This window comes from Tursiops truncatus, chromosome 20 (genome assembly GCF_011762595.2).
Source record: "Tursiops truncatus isolate mTurTru1 chromosome 20, mTurTru1.mat.Y, whole genome shotgun sequence".
Lineage (NCBI taxonomy): Eukaryota > Metazoa > Chordata > Mammalia > Artiodactyla > Delphinidae > Tursiops > Tursiops truncatus.
Window position 1 is genome coordinate 50,499,144 of NC_047053.1, and position 20,384 is coordinate 50,519,527.

At 56.7% G+C, this 20,384-nt stretch overlaps 1 protein-coding gene across 4 annotated transcripts; it reads left to right on the forward strand.

The window, feature by feature from the left end:
• Nucleotides 1-450: 450 nt before the first annotated feature.
• Nucleotides 451-10,012, forward strand: CYGB (cytoglobin). Of its 4 annotated transcripts, XM_033847511.2 has the most exons (5): nucleotides 451-801; nucleotides 1,278-1,410; nucleotides 5,668-5,899; nucleotides 6,193-6,356; nucleotides 8,702-10,012. In XM_033847511.2, exons 1-5 carry the CDS (start codon nucleotides 762-764, stop codon nucleotides 8,733-8,735), a joined length of 603 nt encoding a protein of 200 aa, XP_033703402.1. In that variant the 5' UTR covers nucleotides 451-761; the 3' UTR covers nucleotides 8,736-10,012. The 4 variants fall into 4 exon arrangements, with proteins under 4 accessions (XP_033703402.1, XP_033703403.1, XP_073654538.1 ...); XM_033847512.2 differs by lacking the exon at nucleotides 1,278-1,410 and having other exon boundaries at nucleotides 460-801; XM_073798437.1 differs by lacking the exons at nucleotides 451-801; nucleotides 1,278-1,410 and adding an exon at nucleotides 1,438-2,382.
• The last annotated feature ends 10,372 nt before the right edge of the window (nucleotides 10,013-20,384 follow it).

Sequence of the window (20,384 nt, forward strand, 5' to 3'; positions counted from 1 at the left end):
TCGGACCGCGGCGCAGCTGGAGGGGCTCGCGCCGCCCCCTCGGGCTGGCGGCCACGCCGCAAATGCCTGGGAGTGTTCGACTTAGAGTCAGTTCCCCGCCGCGGGAAGGGGGCACACGCGCAGACGCCCCGGCCTCGCCCAGCGCGTGAGCCGCGACCCGGTGCCCCCAGACCTGCACGCGCCGCGGCGCACTCCCGTGCGGCCCGGCGCCCCGTGACTGCCCGCCTCCTCCTCCTCCCGGGACCCCTCAGTACACCCGCCCCACCTACGCCCCGCCCGGCAGTCAAACTCCGCGGTGGCCTGGAGGGCGGGCACCCCGCCCAGCCTTCACCTTGCCGGAACTGGCTCACGGACAAGGGGTTGGGGGTTTGGAGCGGATCTTTTTTTTTTTCATGTTTTTCCAGCAGACCACATCCCCGCCCCCCGCTCGCGGTCCCCCGCCCCCTGCACATATACCCTACACACACACACACACACACGCACGCACACATACACACACACACACACACACACACACACACACACACCCGGCGCGCACAGACACGCTCCCTCCCTCCGGCGCGCTCTACCACTCGCCCGCCAGCGGCACACGCAGCCGGCCCCGGCTCCCCGCGCCCCGCCGCCGCCGAGCGTAGCCGGGCTGCGCTGGGAGCTGCTCATGGAGAAAGTGCCGGGCGAGATGGAGATAGAGCGCAGGGAGCGGAGCGAGGAGCTGTCCGAGGCGGAGAGGAAGGCGGTGCAGGCGACGTGGGCCCGGCTCTATGCCAACTGCGAGGACGTGGGGGTGGCCATCCTGGTGCGGTAGGTGTCGCCCCGGCCCGGCCGGGCCCGGGGGAGGGACGGCGGCAGCGGCTCCGGGCAGAGGTGGGCTCGGCCCGGGTCCGAGCTCGGGCGCCACCTCCCCAGCTGCGATTGGGGCCGGGCCGGTCGGGGTGCGGGCAGCGTGGGGCGCCTTGGGGTGGACGAAGCCCTGGCCGAGCCCTTCCTAGCTCTCTCTGGGCGAGGTGCTCACCAGGAACTAGGAGCCAGACGCAGAAGGAGGGCACCTCCATCTCCCTCCCCTCCCGGGCCTCTGAACTCCTGGCTCAGCCAGCCATGCCTTCCTCACCAGCGACCCCAGCCACGCAACCGAGCTGTTATGGACACACATTTTACCAGCCTTTCCAGTGGGGGCCTTGGGGGCTCCCCATTCTAGAGACAGGAAAACTGAGGACCAGCCAAGAAGGAGGACAAAGGAGCAAACCCCTTTCTCCAGCTCAGCCCCTTTCTGTATTCAGAGACTTGGAAGAACAGAGCAAAGGGCGAAAGAATAGAGGTCAGAAGGAGTAGACCCTGGAGGTCCGGTTTTCCCAGCTGGCCCCTTCCTGCCCCTGGGGCCAGGCCAGCAGGGAGCTCCCAGGTGAGGTGCAGGTGAGTGGAGAAGCAAACAGTCCCCTAGGATACAGTCCCTGCCGAGTTTGGTGGAGGGAAAGGGAGAAGCTTCAGGAGACAGGGCCCCACCCTGAAACCCCGATCTGGGGAGAAAGGGTCATGTGTCTTGGGCTCAGGGGTCATTCAGGCACCACATGCCCCCGAGGGACGCACACACACAGAGTGACACTGTTATTCACACACCTACACACCAGTGCACATGCACACCATTCCCATATAGTTAATGTCCCCAAGCCACACAAGCTAGTAATTGACTACAGCTACAGATCGGTGCTCTCTTCCCACACATGCCGGTCCCTGGGGGCGCAGGCAGGGAGGTCCCCTTAACCCTCTGTCCTTGGCAGAGGGAAGCTGTCAAATCTAGGGCAGATCTGGAAAGTCTGATTGTTTGAAGATGGGGTGAAACCTGTCTGTGGAAAGGACAGTTGAAGTGCATGCCTGTCTCCCAGTCCTGGCCCCGTCTCTGGCTCCTCTTTCTCTCCCGAACTCTCTCCTTTGTGCCTCCCCCAAGCCTGGGACCTACTCAGCTCCATATCGATGTGCCCTGATTCCAACTTAGAAACAGATTTTGCAGAAAAAAGAGCAAGAAGCACTCTTGAGGAGTTCCAGGAGGATTCCTGAGGAAGGGACAGCTATTTGGGCAGCTCCCAGGCCCAGAAACAGCCGGGGGTGGTGGGGAAGCTAAGAGGGGATTTCAGATCCCGAAGCCATCAGACATTGGGAGGTGCAGCTCTGCACGTGCGAGCACCCACACAAGCACACCGTGGACAGTGGAGTCACAGATGCGCCAGACTGCGTCCCCGGAGGGCTGCTCTCAGCTGTGTTGTCGGCACATGCGGGCCCCCCAGGCCTCAGGATGCAGCCGGGTGTGCACATGGGTCACCAAGAGGAAATGAGGCAAAGTCCAAAGGACCTTGGAGATTTTTTGTCCCGACGCCCTGCCGTTTGCCGGTGAGGACATGTCAGGGATGTGTCCAAGATCCCGCGCCTAGGGTCCCACCCAACCTCCCCAGGAATGGGGGGTGCCGAGGAAGGAACTGAACCCTGAGGTGTTTCTGGAGAGTCTGAGCTCTTGGCAAGGGTTTCATCCTCTCTCTGTACCCCTCTAGTTCCCCAGAGGGGAACTCGTTCCTCAATGGGCACTAGGTCTGGGCTGAGGGGGTGGTCGCCTAGTGCTCAGGGCTCAGAGGGAGGCCCACAGTTAACCTGAGAAAGCCTGAGATAGCAGTTAGATCTGGGCCGCTGATAACCCCAGGCACACTTCGCCGGACCCCACCTCTGCTGCCGGGAGCCCAGCCCAGCTCAGCCCAGCTCAGAAGAAAAGCTGGCCCGGCACCCCCTCACCCAGCCCCAAGTCCCACCAGCCTCCCTTTCCTTTTTCTCCTCCTGATGTCCGCCCCAGTAGGGGGTGTTAGGGGGACTCGACTGATAAGCTTCTCAGATAAGGCCCCTCCCCAGATCCTGTGCCCCTCAGTTTTGTCACAGACCCCTCTTGTCTTTACGCCCCATCAACAAGGACGGGCGGGACAGAGCCCGAGACAGTTGCCCTCTGACCGGGCACTCTCACCTCCTCCCTCCCCACTCCCACACCCCAACACTCCTCCTGTGAGGAGGTAGCAGCCTGGAGGATGGTGCCAGAGGGGCTGCCCAGACCCCACGCCTCCTCTCCCTGCCGGGAGGAGACCAAGAGGGAGCATGCATGCTCTAGGAAGGCTCCTCTCCCGGTTGTAACTCTGCCGCCTTCCCCCTCACGCTCAGACAAGCCTATTTCAGGCTCTCCTGGAAGCCCAGATGCCTCTGGAAGCTGAGAAACTCCCCAAGCTGGCTGCTGAGGCTTCTCCCAGCAGCGCAGGCCGGAACTGGGAGGGTCAGGAGTAAACACGGGGGTGGGGGGGGGGGGGCGCAGAGAAACGCCAGGATGAAGGAGCAGAGCGCAAGGCCCCTTGACTCCCCTGGCCCAGAAGAAGGGCTCATCGGGACCATCCTTAGGGCCACAACGGGAGACCCACCGGGTCCCAGGCTACCATCCCCGGCAGAGCAGCCTCTGAGGCGGTCCGGGGAAGCCATCATAGCCGGGGCTGCCCCGGCTCCTTCCTGGTCCTGCCACCCACTCCGCTTGGCCCACTGATGCAGCCGTGGGCATCAATTCCTAATCCAGAACGTGGGAATAAAAACAGTGCCAACCTCAGGAGGATATCGCGAGAATTAATGAGATCATATAGTAAGTGCTCAATAAATAGTCCCTGTTATTTTGTCATCAGTAAAGTGGACGTAATACCCACTTCGTTGTGGCTTTATATGAAATAACAAGTGGAGAGGCTCTGCACGTTGTTATTCACCAGCCAAATAGAAATTAGTATTTTTGTTGCAATGTAAAACCTCTAAAGTCAGAGATCCTCATTTAAATCCAGACTGGGTATCTGTCCTTCATTACGACGCTTCTCCAGAGAAATCCAATGTATTTTCAGACCCATCGCGTCATTTGTCCTCACCAGTACAGCTGTGAAGTAGCAAGCAGGGGTGCATGGACTTCTCTCACACTTTTGCAGACAGGAGGTTGTGAAGCGATTTGCCCGAGGTCACACTTGGCCTCCGAGAGGGGCCCTCCTCGTAGCCTGAAAGGGTGGCCGGGGCCAGATGCTCTCCCTGCATCTGTTCCAGCTCTCAGATCTGAGACCCGACCCCAGGCCCCAAGGGCTGTTTTGGCAAATTATCAGCTCTCTCTAATCACAAAGGGGACACTCCAAAAGTGTGAAACAACCTGAGAAAACAGGTCCAGGACATTCCATCCATTTTCTGAGGCTTCAGTTATGTAAGTTCTGATTGTGTCTGGCCACATACCTCCCGCCCCAGCTGGGTGAGGGATCGCAGATGTCATCACCACCATCCGGCAAAGTGCAGGGCTCTGGGCCAAGGTGATGGGTCAGAGTGTGCATGAGACCCGGGCTCTGCCCTGGGGTTGCAGGACCCAGACAGACACACAAGGAAGAAGCCGTGAAAGGTGGCAGGGAACACACTAATGGCCTTGGAGGGAAAGCGGTCGCCCGGGGCCAGGCCGGGCGCTCAGGGAGAGGCCCAGCTGACACGGGGGAAGGAGGGGTGGGTCCACCATGTGGAAGGGGCCCAGCATGCCGAGGACTCTTTAACCCATGGTAAGTGAAGCTGTTGGGCTGGAGCGTAGGGAAGAATGTGGACCCCATGCTGGAGAAGCGGGTGTGGGACAGTTTCTAAGAAGCGTGGAATCTGAGGTTAAGGAGTTTTGACTTTGTCCGGTAGACAGTGGGAAGCCATGGAATGTTTTCAAGCATGAGAGCGACCCAGTGAATGTGATATTAGGCGGGGGCGGGGGGGATAGACAATTTCAGATAAACTGGAGAGGGAAGGGTTAGAAAGCCCTGGGGTCTGCCCCAAGAAGTGCACAGGCTGGTTGGAGAGGTAAGATGTACAGACAGACGTGAAGGACTCACCAGGCTGGTGACATCAATCCATATCTTTAATTAAATCAACCGATGACTATGCAGGCTGAGGAGAGAAGCAGGGTAGTGAATAGGGAAGGGACTGGGCTGGGAGGAGGACTGAGTCTCATCCCTTCCATGACCTGAGCTAAGTCAGCTAAGCCGCTCGGGCCTTCCTTTGTTTAGGAGGAGAGCTCTGACTTCATAAAAAAGGGTGGCATTTACTGAGCCCCCTGTGTCCACACTGTGCCAGGGCTCCACATGCTGTTTCTCGTTTCATCCTCCCAACAACCACAACGACTCACAACCAAGATAGGAACAGTGACGCCCATTTCATAGATGAGGAAACTGAGGCTCAGAAAAGTTAACTTGGGGGTATATCTCAGGGATAGAGCATTTGACCGCAGAAAAGTTAACTTGCCCAAGGGCACACCGGCTGGGGATTCCAGAAAGCAGGCTCTTACCCTCTCAGCTGCGACTGGAGCAGGGCTTGAAGGGTGTGTGGAGTTTGGAAAGAAGGCAAAAAGCAAGGAAGCTTGCTTCCTTGGGAGAGGAAGCTGCAAACCTGGCAGATAGAAATGGCCGGGACTGGGGAGGGGTCTGCATGTAAGCCAGGTCGTCCAGAGGAAGGGTGTGTGTTTGAGGAACTGCTACACATGGTGGGGTGAGGGTGGGTTCAGCCTCTCCCACCTCCGTACCACCCCCCCACCATCGTCTGGACACTTCAGGGTGGGGCCTGAGGCCACCCCCTGCTCAGCACCCACCTGCTTCCACCTGCCAGGTTCTTTGTGAACTTCCCGTCGGCCAAGCAGTACTTCAGCCAGTTCAAGCACATGGAGGAGCCCCTGGAAATGGAGCGGAGCCCGCAGCTGCGGAAGCACGCCTGCCGGGTCATGGGGGCCCTCAACACCGTGGTGGAGAATCTGCACGACCCCGAGAAGGTGTCCTCTGTGCTCGCCCTCGTGGGCAAAGCCCACGCCCTCAAGCACAAGGTGGAGCCTGTGTACTTCAAGGTATGTCACCGGATGGGTGCTGCCACCCACCACCCACCCTGTTCCACCCCAGAGCCCCATAACCAATGACAGCCTGCGGGCCACTGGGCCACCCAGCCTCTTCCCCTGGCATGGCTGTTCCCGGGAGGGGCAGCAGGATGGGGGCTGTGTCTTGAGGGTGTCTGGTTCCCAAAGCTGCCAGGTTCTTGTTTCATGAACAATCCCCTTGGCCAAACACAGGACAGAAGGGATTCTGGGGCTGCAGAGGGCAGGATGCCCAGGCGTTTACTCCCCCTTCCTTCCTTTGTACCCAGATCCTCTCTGGGGTCATCCTGGAGGTGATTGCCGAGGAATTTGCCAATGACTTCCCACCCGAGACGCAGAGAGCCTGGGCCAAGCTTCGCGGCCTCATCTACAGCCACGTGACCGCTGCCTACAAGGAAGTGGGCTGGGTACAGCAGGTCCCCAACGCCACCACGTGAGGAGGCAGCCTCCCTGCCGCATCCTCCCCCGTCCCCTGGCCTCCCACCTCTCCTAGCGCCCAGGGACTGACCACCGGGGCAGGAACAGTTCCAGGAGGGTGGGCCTGGGGTCTGACACATTAAAGATCAGGCATGATAGGAAAAGGCCCGCTCACGCCGAGGACCCCACAGATTCTCCTCGGGCAGAGCCTTCTCTTTCCCTGGAGCCAGTGGACACTCAGGGCACCCCAAGACCGAGGCCGCCCCGGGCAGAGAGGCTCCAAAGGTTCCCGGCGGGAAGGCCGCTCATCGGGCCCAGAGGCAGCCCAGGCCGGCTCTGGCCACTTCCTCCCTGGTACCAATCACATGGGGCTGTTTTGCATCTAATGCTGACCGCGCTCCCTCCCGCCTTGGCCTCAGCAAGGCTGGAGCCAGGAGAATCACGAGGACGCACGCACGTGCCGGGGCCCACCCGGGGCCTGAGTGGGTGTCCCTCCCACGCACACCGGCAGGGGGTTTTACTTCTGGGCTGACCCCGGAGGCCGGGTTCCCAGTTCTGGGGTGAGGGCCCCCGGGGAACGGGCTCCAGGAGGGTGGCTGGCCTGGTGACTCCTGAGGGGAGGGCTGGCCCCCAGACTTGGCGGCTGGGAACACTCCGGCCTCCCTGGGCCCCCAAGGGGCTGGGGCTCTGGGAGCTCAATGGAGGGGCGGAGGCAGGGCTGGAGGAGGGAGGGGGGAGAGGAGCGGAGGCGGGAATGGGAAGCAGGGGTCAGCCAGCGGCTCGGGACACGCGTTGGAGAGAAACATTCCCAGCAGTTTCCCAGGGAAAAGGCGGCGTCCCCTCCCCGGGCTCCGAGCTGGTCCGCGGAGCCGGCCGGACCTCCTGCACACAGGCATCCCCGCGCAGCTCCGCGGAGTAGGTCCCCCGAGGGCAGCCTGCAGAGGCCCGGCCTCCCGGCCTTCCTGCCTCTGACCATACTGGCCCCCGCTTGCTGCCGCTCCCTTCGCCACCCTGAGAGCGCGGAGCCCTCGGGGGCTGCTGGCAATGGCCAGGCAGCGACTCCAGATGTTCACAGCTGGGCCCGGGCCGCCCCAGACCTCAGAGTAAACGGAAGCAGGCAGGCGATTTTTACCTGTCGGAGGAGGAGCTGGCAGAGCCGGCAGCCCGGAAGCAGCCGGAGGGCAGTGGAGGGGTCAGTGGGGGGAGGGGGCTTGCCCTCCCACGCCTCTCCCCAGGCAGGCTCTGCCGCCAAAGATGAGTTTGTTTACAGCCAGGAGACAAGACTTCCTGCTTCCAGAGAAAAGGGCTTTTTTATAGGGGCCTAGAGGGACGGAAGAGAGAGAGCTGGCCCGTGCAAGCCCCAGTGAATCAGAAACACATGGACAGCATTTCCCGACACGAAGCCCTGTCCCCTCCCCTTTCTTGCCGTAGCTGGACCCCTGGGACTTAAATCTCGCCAAACCCCAAGCATTAGGAAACCGCTGAAATTTCATGCCTCCCCCTTTCTGTTCCTTGTGCACTGAATGGAGATGGGCCACCGTGGGGACTGCCCGGGGCCCTGCGCCTTCCTGGGCCTGAGCACCCCACATTTGGGTTACCCCAGCTGAGGGGAATTGTCCCCTCATCCCTTTGCACGCTCTGGTGCCACCTCTGGTCTCCTGGGAACACGGTGTGACCCCCCCCCAAGAGGGCGTGTCTCCCTGGGCCCGGGCCTGCAGACCCCACTACTGCCAGTGTCCATAGGGGTTCGGAGGGCGAGAGAGAGTTACAGGGCAGAGTTCTAGAAGGCTCCATCCAGCCTCGCTTATCAGAGACGTAATAGCGAGCCAGACGCCACTGTTTATTGAACTGTCTCTGCTTCAGGGTATGCTCGCACTCGTGTGTGTGTGTGTGTGTGTGTGTGTGTGTGTGTGTGTGTGTGGTCAGGAGGTGGCGGAGTTTGGGGGTGGTGAGTGCAAAGGGGCTGCGTGTGCAGAGAATGCCCATGGGTGGCCCAAGGGGGCACCACAGGCCAACCAGGGAGTGCGCATGTCTCAGAATTAAGAGGAAGAGAGCTCACTGTTCGCAGTTTGTGGAACACTTTCAGGCAGTTCTGTAGCTCAGATCCCACGGAGGTGGGCACCACAGACATGATTCACATTTTAGAGAAAAAGAGCTGAGGTTCAGATGGGCCGGCCGAGGTCTTGGCGGAAAAGGGCCTAGAAGCTGGGTCTAGTGGGCGTCTTTCACGGGCCCTGTGGGTCTCTCGGCTGGTACCGTTTGGCCTTGCAGCCCCTGATTCCTCTGCCCTCTCCCCAGGTTCCCTGGTCCCACTCCGAGGCCCTAGTAACCTGTTACCTACATCTCCTATCTCGTCCACAGCCCGCCGGCCACGCTGCCCTCTTCGGGGCCATAGGACCCCCTCTCTCCTCCCCGCTCCCTGGCAGCACCTTGAGCAGAAGGCCGAGTTCTGAAGACACTCCTTGACCCTCCATCTCTGGGTGCCAAGGAAGCTGGAGGAATCCCTGACTCGTCTTCCTGGAAAGAGGCTGCCTCGGCCTCGGCCACAGTCCCCCTGGAGCCGCCGGAAGGTTGCATCAGCTGCCTAGTTGCTGACCCCAGCTCAGCGGCGCAGAGGGTGGCCTGTGGGGTGGGGGACCTTTCCTCCTTGGAGAGCCGGGCACACCCTTCTTAGCTTTTCTACTCACTGTTAGAGACCTAGCTGAGCGGCCAGCGGGAATCGGGGGCAGGCCTGTGAGTCACTGGAGGAGCAAACCAGCCCTGTTTCTATCTGCCTGGCCACACACAGGTCTCCACATCACTTATCTAGAATACCACGCACACACGTCTACCGTATATACAGATATATTCTATATACAATCTATATATAAATCTATATCTATATATATACACATACATATCTATAATGTGTATCAGTAAGGCCCAGAAGCACGAGTGAAGCCTCGGTTCTGCCCACCGAGGAGTCCTGGCAGCTCCTGGGCAGAGAACAGAGTGTTCCGGCAGAGATGACGGGGTCTCACATCAGCACGGAGGGGACCCGGGCCTGCGTGGGCAGGGTTGGGGTGACCCAGCTTGCCAGCAAAGCCCAGCCCATTCTCTCTGACCAGCTCCCCACATTCCTGCTTTCCACTTCGGGCAGAAAGGATTTGGTGTTCCCTACCTCTGCCCCCACAAAAGGAGGTGGGTCCCTGACTTGCCCCTAAATGGGCAAGGGGGCCAGAAGCTCTGGACAGGATGACTGCAGCAGGGGAGGGGCCATGGTCCAGAAACCTCGGATGGCAGCTCCATCTGCCTTTGCCACTAAGGCAGACGGCCCTGGCGGGAGGGGGATCCAGGCTGCTGTCAGTGGGGCAGTGGTGACGGGACCAGATGCCTCTGTCTCTTCCTGGGGCTCTGAGGGCTGAGGGCCTTCCCTCCCCTGCCTCCCCTGGCTGCTGGCTTGCAGTCAGCCCTCTCCATCCATCTAGGTCAGCGTTGCTGGGGACCCCCCCAATGTGTGCCCCTTGGTCACGTGTATTGTCCTCAAGGATGTTTTACTGCTGTGGCTACTGTGCCTGTGTCCTCCTGTCCCATCTTCGTGCAGCCATCCGTGTAACTGCCTGTCCTCCTTTTGTAGTTTCTGATGTTTGTAACTAGACCCAGCCATGTCATTAAACAGACTCGTTCTTCCTGTGTCTGTGCACGCTCATTTGGTCTTTTCCTGCCACCTGCCCCTCGCCTCTGTCTCCCCTCCTTAGTTCAAGTCTCGACTTGGGACTTTTTCTTGAAAGGCGACCCCCCAGCCCAAGGGTCCCCCTCACCTGTGTCTCAGCCTTGGCTGGTCATGGGCCCTTCTGATTGGGGCTCAGGACGGTGGTGGGGGGCCCCGGCTTGTTCACTCAGGAGCACAGAGCTGCAGAACGGAAGCTGGGCTCTAGAGGTGGGAGGGGAGAAGGGAGTCTGCTTGTTTAAAAAAGTCCGGCGGGGGGGGCTTCCCTGGTGGCGCAGTGGTTGAGAGTCTGCCTGCTGATGCAGGGAACGTGGGTTCGTGCCCCGGCCGCGGAGCGGCTGAGCCCGTGAGCCATGGCCGCTGGGCCTGCGCGTCCGGAGCCTGTGCTCTGCAACGGGAGAGGCCGCAGCGGTGAGAGGCCCGCGTACAGCAAAAAAAAAAAAAAATAGTCCGGGGGCTTTTCCTCTTTTGTTCTGGAAATATCCTCCCTCACGTGGGGGAGAGAAGAGAGAGAGAACTCAAGGGAGAGATATTCAGAAAGGAGGGCCCTGCTAGTTCAGTGAGCCAAGCCAGCCAAGGATAGGACCTTCACCTTCTGGACCTGAGCTGGGCATCCCACACCAAGAGCTGAGGCCCGGCCTTATGCTCAAGGTACGAGTGGTGGGGCAGCCCCTGGGCGTTTGAGAAAGAGGAAGTGTGTCCTTATTAGCCTTAGGCCCCCAATACCTTCCCTGAGCTCTCTGCTCCCAGCCCCTCCTATCTCCCACCCCACAGCCTCGGGCCAGGCCTGCCCAGCCCTCACTCATGATGGAGGCAACAGTCAGCAGCATCGACTCCCTGAGGAGGGACCAGGAGGTCACTACCCCCGGTGGGCTGCAGGAGAAGCAGGAAGCAGCCTCTGTCCCTTGGGAGGGCTCCCGGCTGCCTGGGAAGATTCAGCTGACACACAAGAAAGGTCTTGTCTCCCAGGCCGTGAACTTGTTGAATCCAGGCCTTCATCGCCTGGGCCTGGCACAGCAGAGGTGCTGGATAGCAATCCAGAGACTAAATAAATACCACTCTTAGAAAGCCAAACCAGTACCTGGGGCCAAGAGTGAGCTGTGTGCACTGACACGGGCACGCAGTGTGGAGAGGACAGAGCGAGGCAAGACCTTTCCAGGGAGGCGGCGCTGCAAGAGAGAGCCCCGGGCTCTGGGCTGTCTCCCTATGCTGTGACCTTGGGCAAGTCACTCACACTTTCTGAGCCATGGTCACCTCTAATTTAAAACAGGAGTGAACGTGAGGCCTGTCTGGCGAGGCAGGTACCAGGAGCAAGACGGAGGATGCACGCCACCGTGCTGGGGACATGGGAATGCTCAGGACAGAGTGACGGTCAGGCCACCGGAAGCAGCAGATGGAGGGCGGGGGGTGGGTTGCTGGCCAAGATGAGCGATGACTCTTGAAAGAGACTTCCAGTTCATGGCCCCTGGCGGGCTCAGGCTGAGCCGGAGCCAGAGGGCTGTGGGGACAGTGGGGCCGAGGGGAGTAAGAGGAAAAGGGGCATCTGTGGTCGAAGGTGGGGGGTAGTCTTTAGGAAGAAAAACCCCTCCCCAGTTCACTTCGGTTGGCTTGGAATCATTCTGGAATGTGGCCCCTGAGAATGGTTCTCTCCACTGCCCAACCCCCCACAGAGAGGACACTGGCAACTAGTGATTCATCCTACACTTGAGCAAGGGATGCTGCTTGAGTAGGGGGGCAGGTAAGGTCCAAACAGAGGTGATGCTGGGCAGGGCCCGTGTGTCCTGGTGGGCTGCAGGCTGTGGGCAGGGGGCTACAGGGTACAGGAGCAGCGACTGGAGTTTTGTTTTGTGCTCTATGCTCAGGGATAACCTTGTCGCCGAAGAGCTGAGCAACTGTGTCAACCCCCTTGGCGTGCTCGAGCGGTGAGCGATGGGGTGTTAGGAACGGGGGTGCAGAGGCTGTGAGGCACCTTCCCGGCCAAGCCGTTCTGGCCGCGCAGCCCCACAGCGACCCCTGCTGGCCACGACAGGAACATCACCCGGGAAGCCGCTGCCTGAGAGGCTGGCGAAGTTACGTTCCTATTTTCCTTCCTCTGGAGCACAACTTCCTCTCTCGCTTTAAAGGAGGTAGTGCCCTAACGGGGCCTGAGGCAAAAAGAAAAAAATGTGCACCGCATGTATACTTCTGAAAATATCCTCCCGTGTTTTGACCCAAGTGGAAAAAGTTAATAAATGCTCCATTTTTAAAAAGACTACATAAAACCCCACATCTCCCAAGCTGTTAGCTCACCTATGTCAACACTTATAAACCCAGTTGGGGACACAAGAGCCACGTACGTGGGGTCATTAAAAGAAACAACGGCCTGTCTTTGTTTAAAATTTTGAATTTTTTGTTCATCATGGATATTTTTGTTTTAATAAAGATCTTTTTTTTTTTTTTTTCTTTAACAGTCAGGCTTTCTTTTGTTTTCTGGGCTTACAGGATCTTAGTTTCCTGACCAGGGATCGAACTCGTGTCCTGGGCAGTGCAAGCGCAGAGTCCTAACCACTGGACCACCAGGGACTTCCCAGTAAAGATTTTTTTAAATATTGTATTTAAATATTATTTCCTTTGTTTACTGCCCCCCCCCCCCTTAAATTTTGTGCCCCAGGCAAGTGCCTCATTCATCTCACCCTATTCCCAGAGCTTTCCTAGAATATCCTTTCGAGGTACCACAGCTGAAAAACACTCATACTTGACCTCAAAAAGTGCCCCCTCCACACTTCCCACGGCAGTAGGTTTCAGAGTGGCTCAGCTGATACCTTTGATAAAAGAATTGCCACGCCAGGGTAAGAGTTTGGACTTTGGCAGTCCCTTAGGGTTGGAGACACTGGGTCAGAAGGTTTTTGTGGCAGGAAACAGAGGTCCACTCAGGCTCCCAATGTGAGAGGGGGCTGGGGAATTCCCTGGTGGTCCAGTGGTTAGAATTCTATGCTTTCACTGCCAAGGGCCTGGGTTCGATCCTTGGTTGGGGAACTAAGATCCCACAAGCTGCGCAGCGCCGGCCAAAAAAAAGGAAAATCAAAGTGAGGGGTGCTGTATGGTGAAGGACAGACATGCTGAAAGAAGGGAGTCAGGCCTCCGGGAGTCAGGAAAAACCACATGGCCCGGCCTCGCTAGAAGGAGGGACCCCAGCACAGCTGCCCAGGGGCCTGGGAACTGGGTGGTCGCCTGGGAGAGGACAGCTCCAGGCCCCATAATCTCCCGGCCCTCAGTGTGGGCCTGAGCATCCCCACTGCAGTGTGCACAGTCCCTGGGGCTCCAATCCTCTGGACCCAGCCTCTCAGCCTTCCACGGCTTCCCACTGAGGAATCAGCTCTCGGACCCCCCAGCAGAGAGATGCTGTTTGATCCCACTTTTCTGGGTGAGTGTTTGTGGACAAAGCTCTCACTTGAGGCCACTGTAGAAGCCACTGGCTGCCCTGGGTGAGGTGCCCACCTGTGGTCCAATCGGCAATGGCCATGTGGTAGGGAACGTGGCGAGTGCCACGGTACTAGCACCAAGGGCCAATTGCAGTATTTCCCGGCAAAGAGAGACTCCATCCCCAGACGACTCCCTGTCACTTCAGTTTCTTGGTCTTAGATCCTCTCTGTCGCACATGAAACCCTCAACCCGGAGCAGTCAGCCGCCACCTCTAACCATTGTCCTTTTCTTTTGTTGCCCTCTTATTTCAGGCCTAACCCCCACTGTAGCCTCCCTGCCCTCTCCAGTCCATCCTCACACGGCCACCGGCTCAGTCTGCTGGGGACAAAAGGGGCCCTGTTCCTCCTCAAGAGTGTCCAGTGGCTCCGATGACCTCACAAAGACCTCACAAAGATGGTCCGAGCTCCTCAGCCATGGGGCGGGGGGGGCCCACAACCTGGCACTGATACACTTCCCTCATCTGAACTGTTGGTCATTCTCCTGCCAATGCAGGAGACACGGGTTCGTGCCCTGGTCTGGGAAGATCCCACATGCCGCAGAGCGGCTAGTAAGCCATGGCCACTGAGCCTGCGCGTCCGGAACCTGTGCTCCGCAATGGGAGAGGCCACAACAGTGAGAGGCCCGCGTACCGCAAAAAACAAAACAAAACAAAACAATAAAAATAGCATTCACGGGGGTTCTGCATGATTCCAAAAGCAACATATGATCACTGCAGGGAATTTGGGGACAAAAGGAAAACACAAAGAAGGGAAAATTACCTGTGATCCCGCCAAGCAGAGGCAACCACTGTTACCGTTTTGGTGTAAATCCTCGCAGCCTCGTCCCTACGCTGGCATACATCACACCTGGTGTACATCACACCTGGCGTACATCACACCTGGCATACATCACACCTGGCGTACATCACACCTGGCGTACATCACACCTGGCATACATCACACCTGGCGTACATCACACCTGGCGTACATCACACCTGGCATACATGTACTGCGTTTTTTATTAAGTTGGGATCATCTGGCACGTGTTTGTTTCACAGCAAGATCTCTTTGCTTACATGGAGCCTCCTGGAGCTCTTACCCAAGTAATGGTTTATGTCGGGGTCACACAGTGACAACAATGACAGCTGACTCCATGGTGGCACGCGTGCTAGACATGTTCCCAGGGATTCTGGCTGGTCCCCTGTTTGAAACGACCCAGGGAAGGAGCCCACCATCTCCTCCCAGGCAACCGCAAGGCCTCTACAGCCTGCACCTTCCACTCCTGCCCCCTGCGTCCTGTTCTCCACTCAGCACCCAGCGGATGCTTTTACATGTGAATAAGATTGTGTCAGCCCTCTCCCCGCCCCATCAAAACCCTCCACAGTTTCCCACAGTCACACTCAAACAGAATGCAGAGTCCTGGCCTGGCCCACTGGGTGGCACGATTTAGCCCAGGGCCCATCTCTCCAGCCTCAGTTTCCTCTCTGTGCTCCAGCCGCACTTGCCTCCCTGCTGTTCCTGAGAGGCACGTGCACATTCCTGCCCCAGGGCCTTTGCATCTGCTGTTCCCTGTGCCAGAATGCTTTTCCCCTGCATCATCCCATGGCTCTGTCCCTCCCTTCACTCAGGTCTCTGCTCAAACATCACCTCCTTAGAGGAGCCTTCCCTGACCACCCCTCCAACACAACAGCCCTGTCTCATCCCTCTCTCTTTGCTCTGGTCTAGGTTTCCTATGGCTCTGATCATGACCTGATATTGTACTTTTGGACTGTCTGCTTCCCTCATTAGCGCAGCCTGCCATGAAGGCGTGGACCTCGCCTGCCAGAGCTGGCCTAGGATGAGATGAGTGAGGCACTCGCCTCAGGGGCAAAGCTTACAGGGGCACCCCAAACCCCCAAGAATCAAGAGAAATCATATTTTAATGCAATTGTTTGGTTTGTTTTTGGCCTTGCCCCCTCGGCTTGTGGGATCTTAGTTCCACGACTGGGGATTGAACCAGCGCCCTCAGCAGTGAAAGCACGAAGTTCACTGGACCGCCAGGGAAGTCCCCCCTTTTTTTCTTTTAATTTTTGGCTGCGTCAGGTCTTCATTGCTGCACCCAGGCTTCCTCTAGTTGTGGCGAGTGGGGGCTACTCTTTGTCGCGGTGCGCGGGCTTCTCATTGCAGTGGCTTCTCTTGTTGCAGAGCGCAGGCTCTAGGCGCGCGGGTTTCAGTAGTTGTGGCACGCGGGCTCAGTAGTTGTGGCTTGTGGGCTTAGTTGCTCCGCGGCATGTGGGATCTTCCCGGACCAGGGATGGAACCCGTGTCCCCTGCATTGGCAGGCGGATTCTTAACCACTGCGCCACCAGGGAAGTCCCAATATCTTTTAAAATAGAAATTAATGCCCACAAAATCCACGATGAAACAATATCAACATTTTTAATGAAGACAGGATCTGTCTTCCTTGCCCTTCTGTCCTATTTAGAATCGTCCAGCCACAGCTGATGCTCGGAAACAGTCCCTGGATGAGTTAGGAACAGCAGGGGAGAAAACAGTGCTGGGTGAAAGCAAAAGACAGAAGCAGGTGGGCAGAGGGAGGAGGGACAGAGAGGAGGGGTCTCCCCCGAGAGGGGCCAGGCTGGGAGTCCTGAGGAGCCCCCTGCCTGGGGAAGCAGTGGGGGGAAGAGGTCAGGTGGGTCCCTGAGAACAGGGCAGGGATCAGAGACAATGAGTTTGTTCCCCGAAAACTGGGTTCGCCTCTTGGTGGGTGTTGAGTCAGAAGATACAACCAAGTCAAACAGCAGGAGAAGGAAGGATTTATTACTTCCAGCAAGTAAGGAACACCGGGGATCTTTCCTAAAGCGCAAAATTGGGGAAGTTTTAAGCTAAGCGTTCATGCATATTCATGAAGGGGGTTGGGTGGCGTATGCATATTCATGAAGGGGCTCGAGCGGAGAAGAATTAAAGCATCCAATGGGGGCAAAGGACAACAGAGTCCAAGCTTTAGTTGATTGAAGTCACCGGGGTCAGAAACGGACACCAGCATCATTCTTTAGGTTCTGGTTCATCTGGTGGCTGAGCGCTCCAGGTGGGTTAAATTCTGCAAAACAGCTCAAGAAAGTGCTGCAGGCTCATCTTTACCATTGGAACAGAACCGGGAGTCTTTACAACTGATTCATTTTCTTTGCTATTGTTACTTCTCTTGCCTGATAATGTTTTCCTGCTTTTCCTGTTCCCTTAAAATCATTACTTACTGAGACCCGTTGAAGCGCAAGCATCGTGGCCGGGCTTAGATCACAAAATGGCCTAGGCCAAAAATGGCTTCTCTTCTGTCAAGAAAGCCATGCCTGGTTCTCTTTCTCCAGGGACCCCCTACCCTATCTGCTTATACGTTGGGGTTCTTCCAGGAGAGCATGGAGCTCTGGTGAGGAAGGTCAGAGCTAGAGTCGGTGGTGGTTGGGAAACTTGAATTACTCATCATGTTGGTTTCCTGTAGCAGCTGGAACAAATTACCACAAACTGGGTGGCTTCAAACAGCAGAAATGTCTTCTCTTGCAGTTCTGGAGGCCAGAAGTCCGAAAACAAGGTGTGGGCAGGGCCGCACTCCCTCTGATGGCGCTGGAGGAGAATCTGAATGTTGGGTCCCCCCCCAAATCAGTATGTTGAAACCTAATCCCCACGGTGGGGGGACTTGGAGGTGGGGCCTTTGGGAGGTGATAAGTCATGAGAGTGGAGCCCTCATGATGGGACTAGTGTCTTTATCAAAGGAACTCCAGGAGCTGCCACCCGCTGCAGTGTGTCTCCGCCCAGCAGCCCAGCAACGATTTCTTAATCATGGCCGCAGCTCAGACCTGTCAATGGCCTCTGGGTCCTAGATGGGTCCTGGGACCCCACAAAAGAAGGACCCCACTTGGGACTTCCCTGGCAGTTCAGTGGTTAGGACTCCGCATTTCCACGGCGGGGGGCGTGGGTTCAATCGCTGGTGGGGGAACTAAGAGCCCGCAAGCCACGGGGCGGGGCCAAAGAGGAAAAAGAAGGACCCCACAAAAGAAGCAGCTGATGGGGGAGGTTAAGGAAGTCGAGTAGGGACCTGGGATCTGAGAGCGAGGGGAGCTGGAGGGAGAGCGGGAGTGTTTCTAGACTTCATGTGCACAGCTTCTTACTCCCGAACTGAGATCTGGGCCATGGTGGGGGGCCCAGGTGTTCACACACAGGAGAAGCAGTGGGTCCCAGCTCGGCTTCACTTCCACAGGAGGAGAGGCCCGAGGCCACCCATTTCTGGGACCTGGAAAGGCCTTCGGGAGCCTTGAGACAGGAAAGCTCCTGGGAACCGTCTGTTTCTCAGGGCCAGATGGTGGGTGGTACCATTTCAGACCAGGGTCAGGGGAGGCAGGCTATTCCCGTCTCCCCTGACTTACTGTGCAACCGCGAGCAGGTCTCACCCTCAGTTAAGCCTCGGTTACCACGGTCGAAAGTGAGGGGCCAGATGACCACTGGGACCCTGCTGGCTCTTGAGTTGTTCCTTCTTCTGCTGAACCGAGTCTGCTCTGGGAGTTACTTCAAGAGGCCCCAGGGGGGCGCAGTGGTTAAGAATCATCCTGCCAATGCAGGGGACACAAGTTCGAGCTCTGGTCCGGGAAGATCCCACACGCCGCAGAGCAACTAAGCCCGTGCACCACAACTACTGAGCCTGCACTCTAGAGTCCTCGCGTCACAACTACTGAAGCCCGCGCACCTAGAGCCGGTGCTCCGCAAAAAGAGAAGCCACCGCAATGAGAAGCCCGCGCACCACAAAGGAGAGTAGCTCCTGCTCACCACACCTAGAGAAAGCCCACGCACAGCAACAAAGACCCAACGCGGCCAAAAATAAATAAATAAATAAAAATTTTAAAAAAGTTATAAAATATAAAACTTTTTCCTGGTGTTTTTTATTTGCTATTTAATGTCATTTATGAATGCCATTTACTTTAAAACAAAAGTTTAGGGACTTCCTGGGCGGTCCAGTGGTTAAGACTGCACCTCCACTGCAGGGGGTGCAGGATAGATCCCTGGTCAGGGAACTAAGATCCTGTATGCTGCATGGCTTGGCCAAAAATTAAATAAAATAAAATAAAATAAAAGTTTAAATTATTAGCATGAATTTTAACAGTTCATCTTCATATTGTGCACTGCCAGGTGTTTTTTAGTCTTTTTTTTTTTTTGCGGTACGCGGGCCTCTCACTGTTGTGGCCTCTCCCGTTGCAGAGCATAGGCTCTGGACGCGCAGGCTCAGTAATTGTGGCTCACGGGCCCAGTTGCTCCGTGGCATGTGGGATCTTCCCAGACCAGGGCTCGAACCCGTGTCCCCTGCATTGGCAGGCGGACTCTCAACCACTGCGCCACCAGGGAAGCCCTTTAATACTTATTTTATTTATTTGGTTGCACCAGCTCCATACTTGTGGCATGCGCGTGGAATCTAGTTCCCTGACCAAGAATAGAACCCGGGCCCCCTGCATTGGGAGAGCGGAGTCCTATACACTGCGCCACCAGGGAGGTCCTCTACTGCCAGTTTTTAAATGCTACTGGAAGAGCACGAAACTCACCTGCAGAATCATCAAACTTACACAATTGGTAGCTCATAGTTTGATACATGCATATGACTGTGTGTCATTCTTACTAGAATGAATGGTGAAACACTGCACAGAACTAAATAAAGTGTTTTTTATTTCACGTTATTTTGTTTTTTGTTTTGTTTGGCCACGCGGCATGTGGGATCTTAGTTCCCCCATCAGGGATCGAACCTGTGTCCCCTGCATTGGAAGAGCAGAGTCTTCACCACTGGACTGCCAGGTAAGTCCCTATTTCGCGTCTTGATGCTACTAAGACTCCGTATGGAAGCCGGCGGCTCCCTCAACACACCTTGTACTCATCAAGATATTGGTTTAGTAGATGCCTCAATGGGGTCCCAAGACTTTCTCTGGATTTCTACTGTCGGAGTTCCTTAGGAGCACATGGCTTTTCATCAGCCTGATGTATTTCGATTGCCAACAATCATTTTTCTTTCTTTTTTTTTTTTTTTAAATTAATTTATTTATTGTTGGCTGCATTGGGTCTTCATTGCTGCACTCCTGCTTTCTCTAGTTGCTGCGAGCGGGGGCTACTCTTCATTACGGTGCGGAGTTTTCTCATTGCGGTGGCTTCTCTTGTTGCGGAAAACGTGCTGTAGGCGCACGGGCTTCAGTAGCTGTGGCTCGAGGGCTCTAGAGCGCAGGCTCAGTAGTTGTGGCGCCGGGCTTCGTTGCTCCGTGGCAGGCATGTGGGATCTTCCCGGCCCAGGGCTCAAACCCGTGTCCCCTGCACTGACAGGCGGATTCTCAACCACTGTGCCACCAGGGAAGCCCTCATTTTTCTTTTTGAGCTTCAAATTGTTACAATTTGGCCAGTGGGACTCCCTTCCAGCTGGTTCCCGTGTCCTTCTGACATGACCCCATTAATCTTTGAAAGCTGCCTTGCTTTCTGCCCCAAACAAGATGTCCCAGGCTCCCCATGCACTTTCCCTGCCCCAGGCCTGGAGCAGCCATTTCTCCAGGGAGCCCTGGTTCCAACAGTGGCGCCTTCCTTCTAGGCGCTGAGATCTGGATGCTAGGGGGCTCATCGTAGTTTTAATTGGTGTTTCCCTAATTACTGGTAAGGTTGGGCCTCTTCTCCTACCTTCATTGACCATTTTTACTGATTCTTCTATGAATTATCTGTTCCTAGGCTTTATGAACATTTCTCTTAGATTATTTTGCAATTTTAAGATTGACTTGTTGACCCATTTTTTTCGTTTCTAGCTATTGGTCCTTTATCAGTTCCATGCAGTGGAAATATTTTCTCCCATATGCTTGGCTTTTAACTTTGTCTAGGGCGCCTTTTACGGCACAGAAGTTTGCAGTTT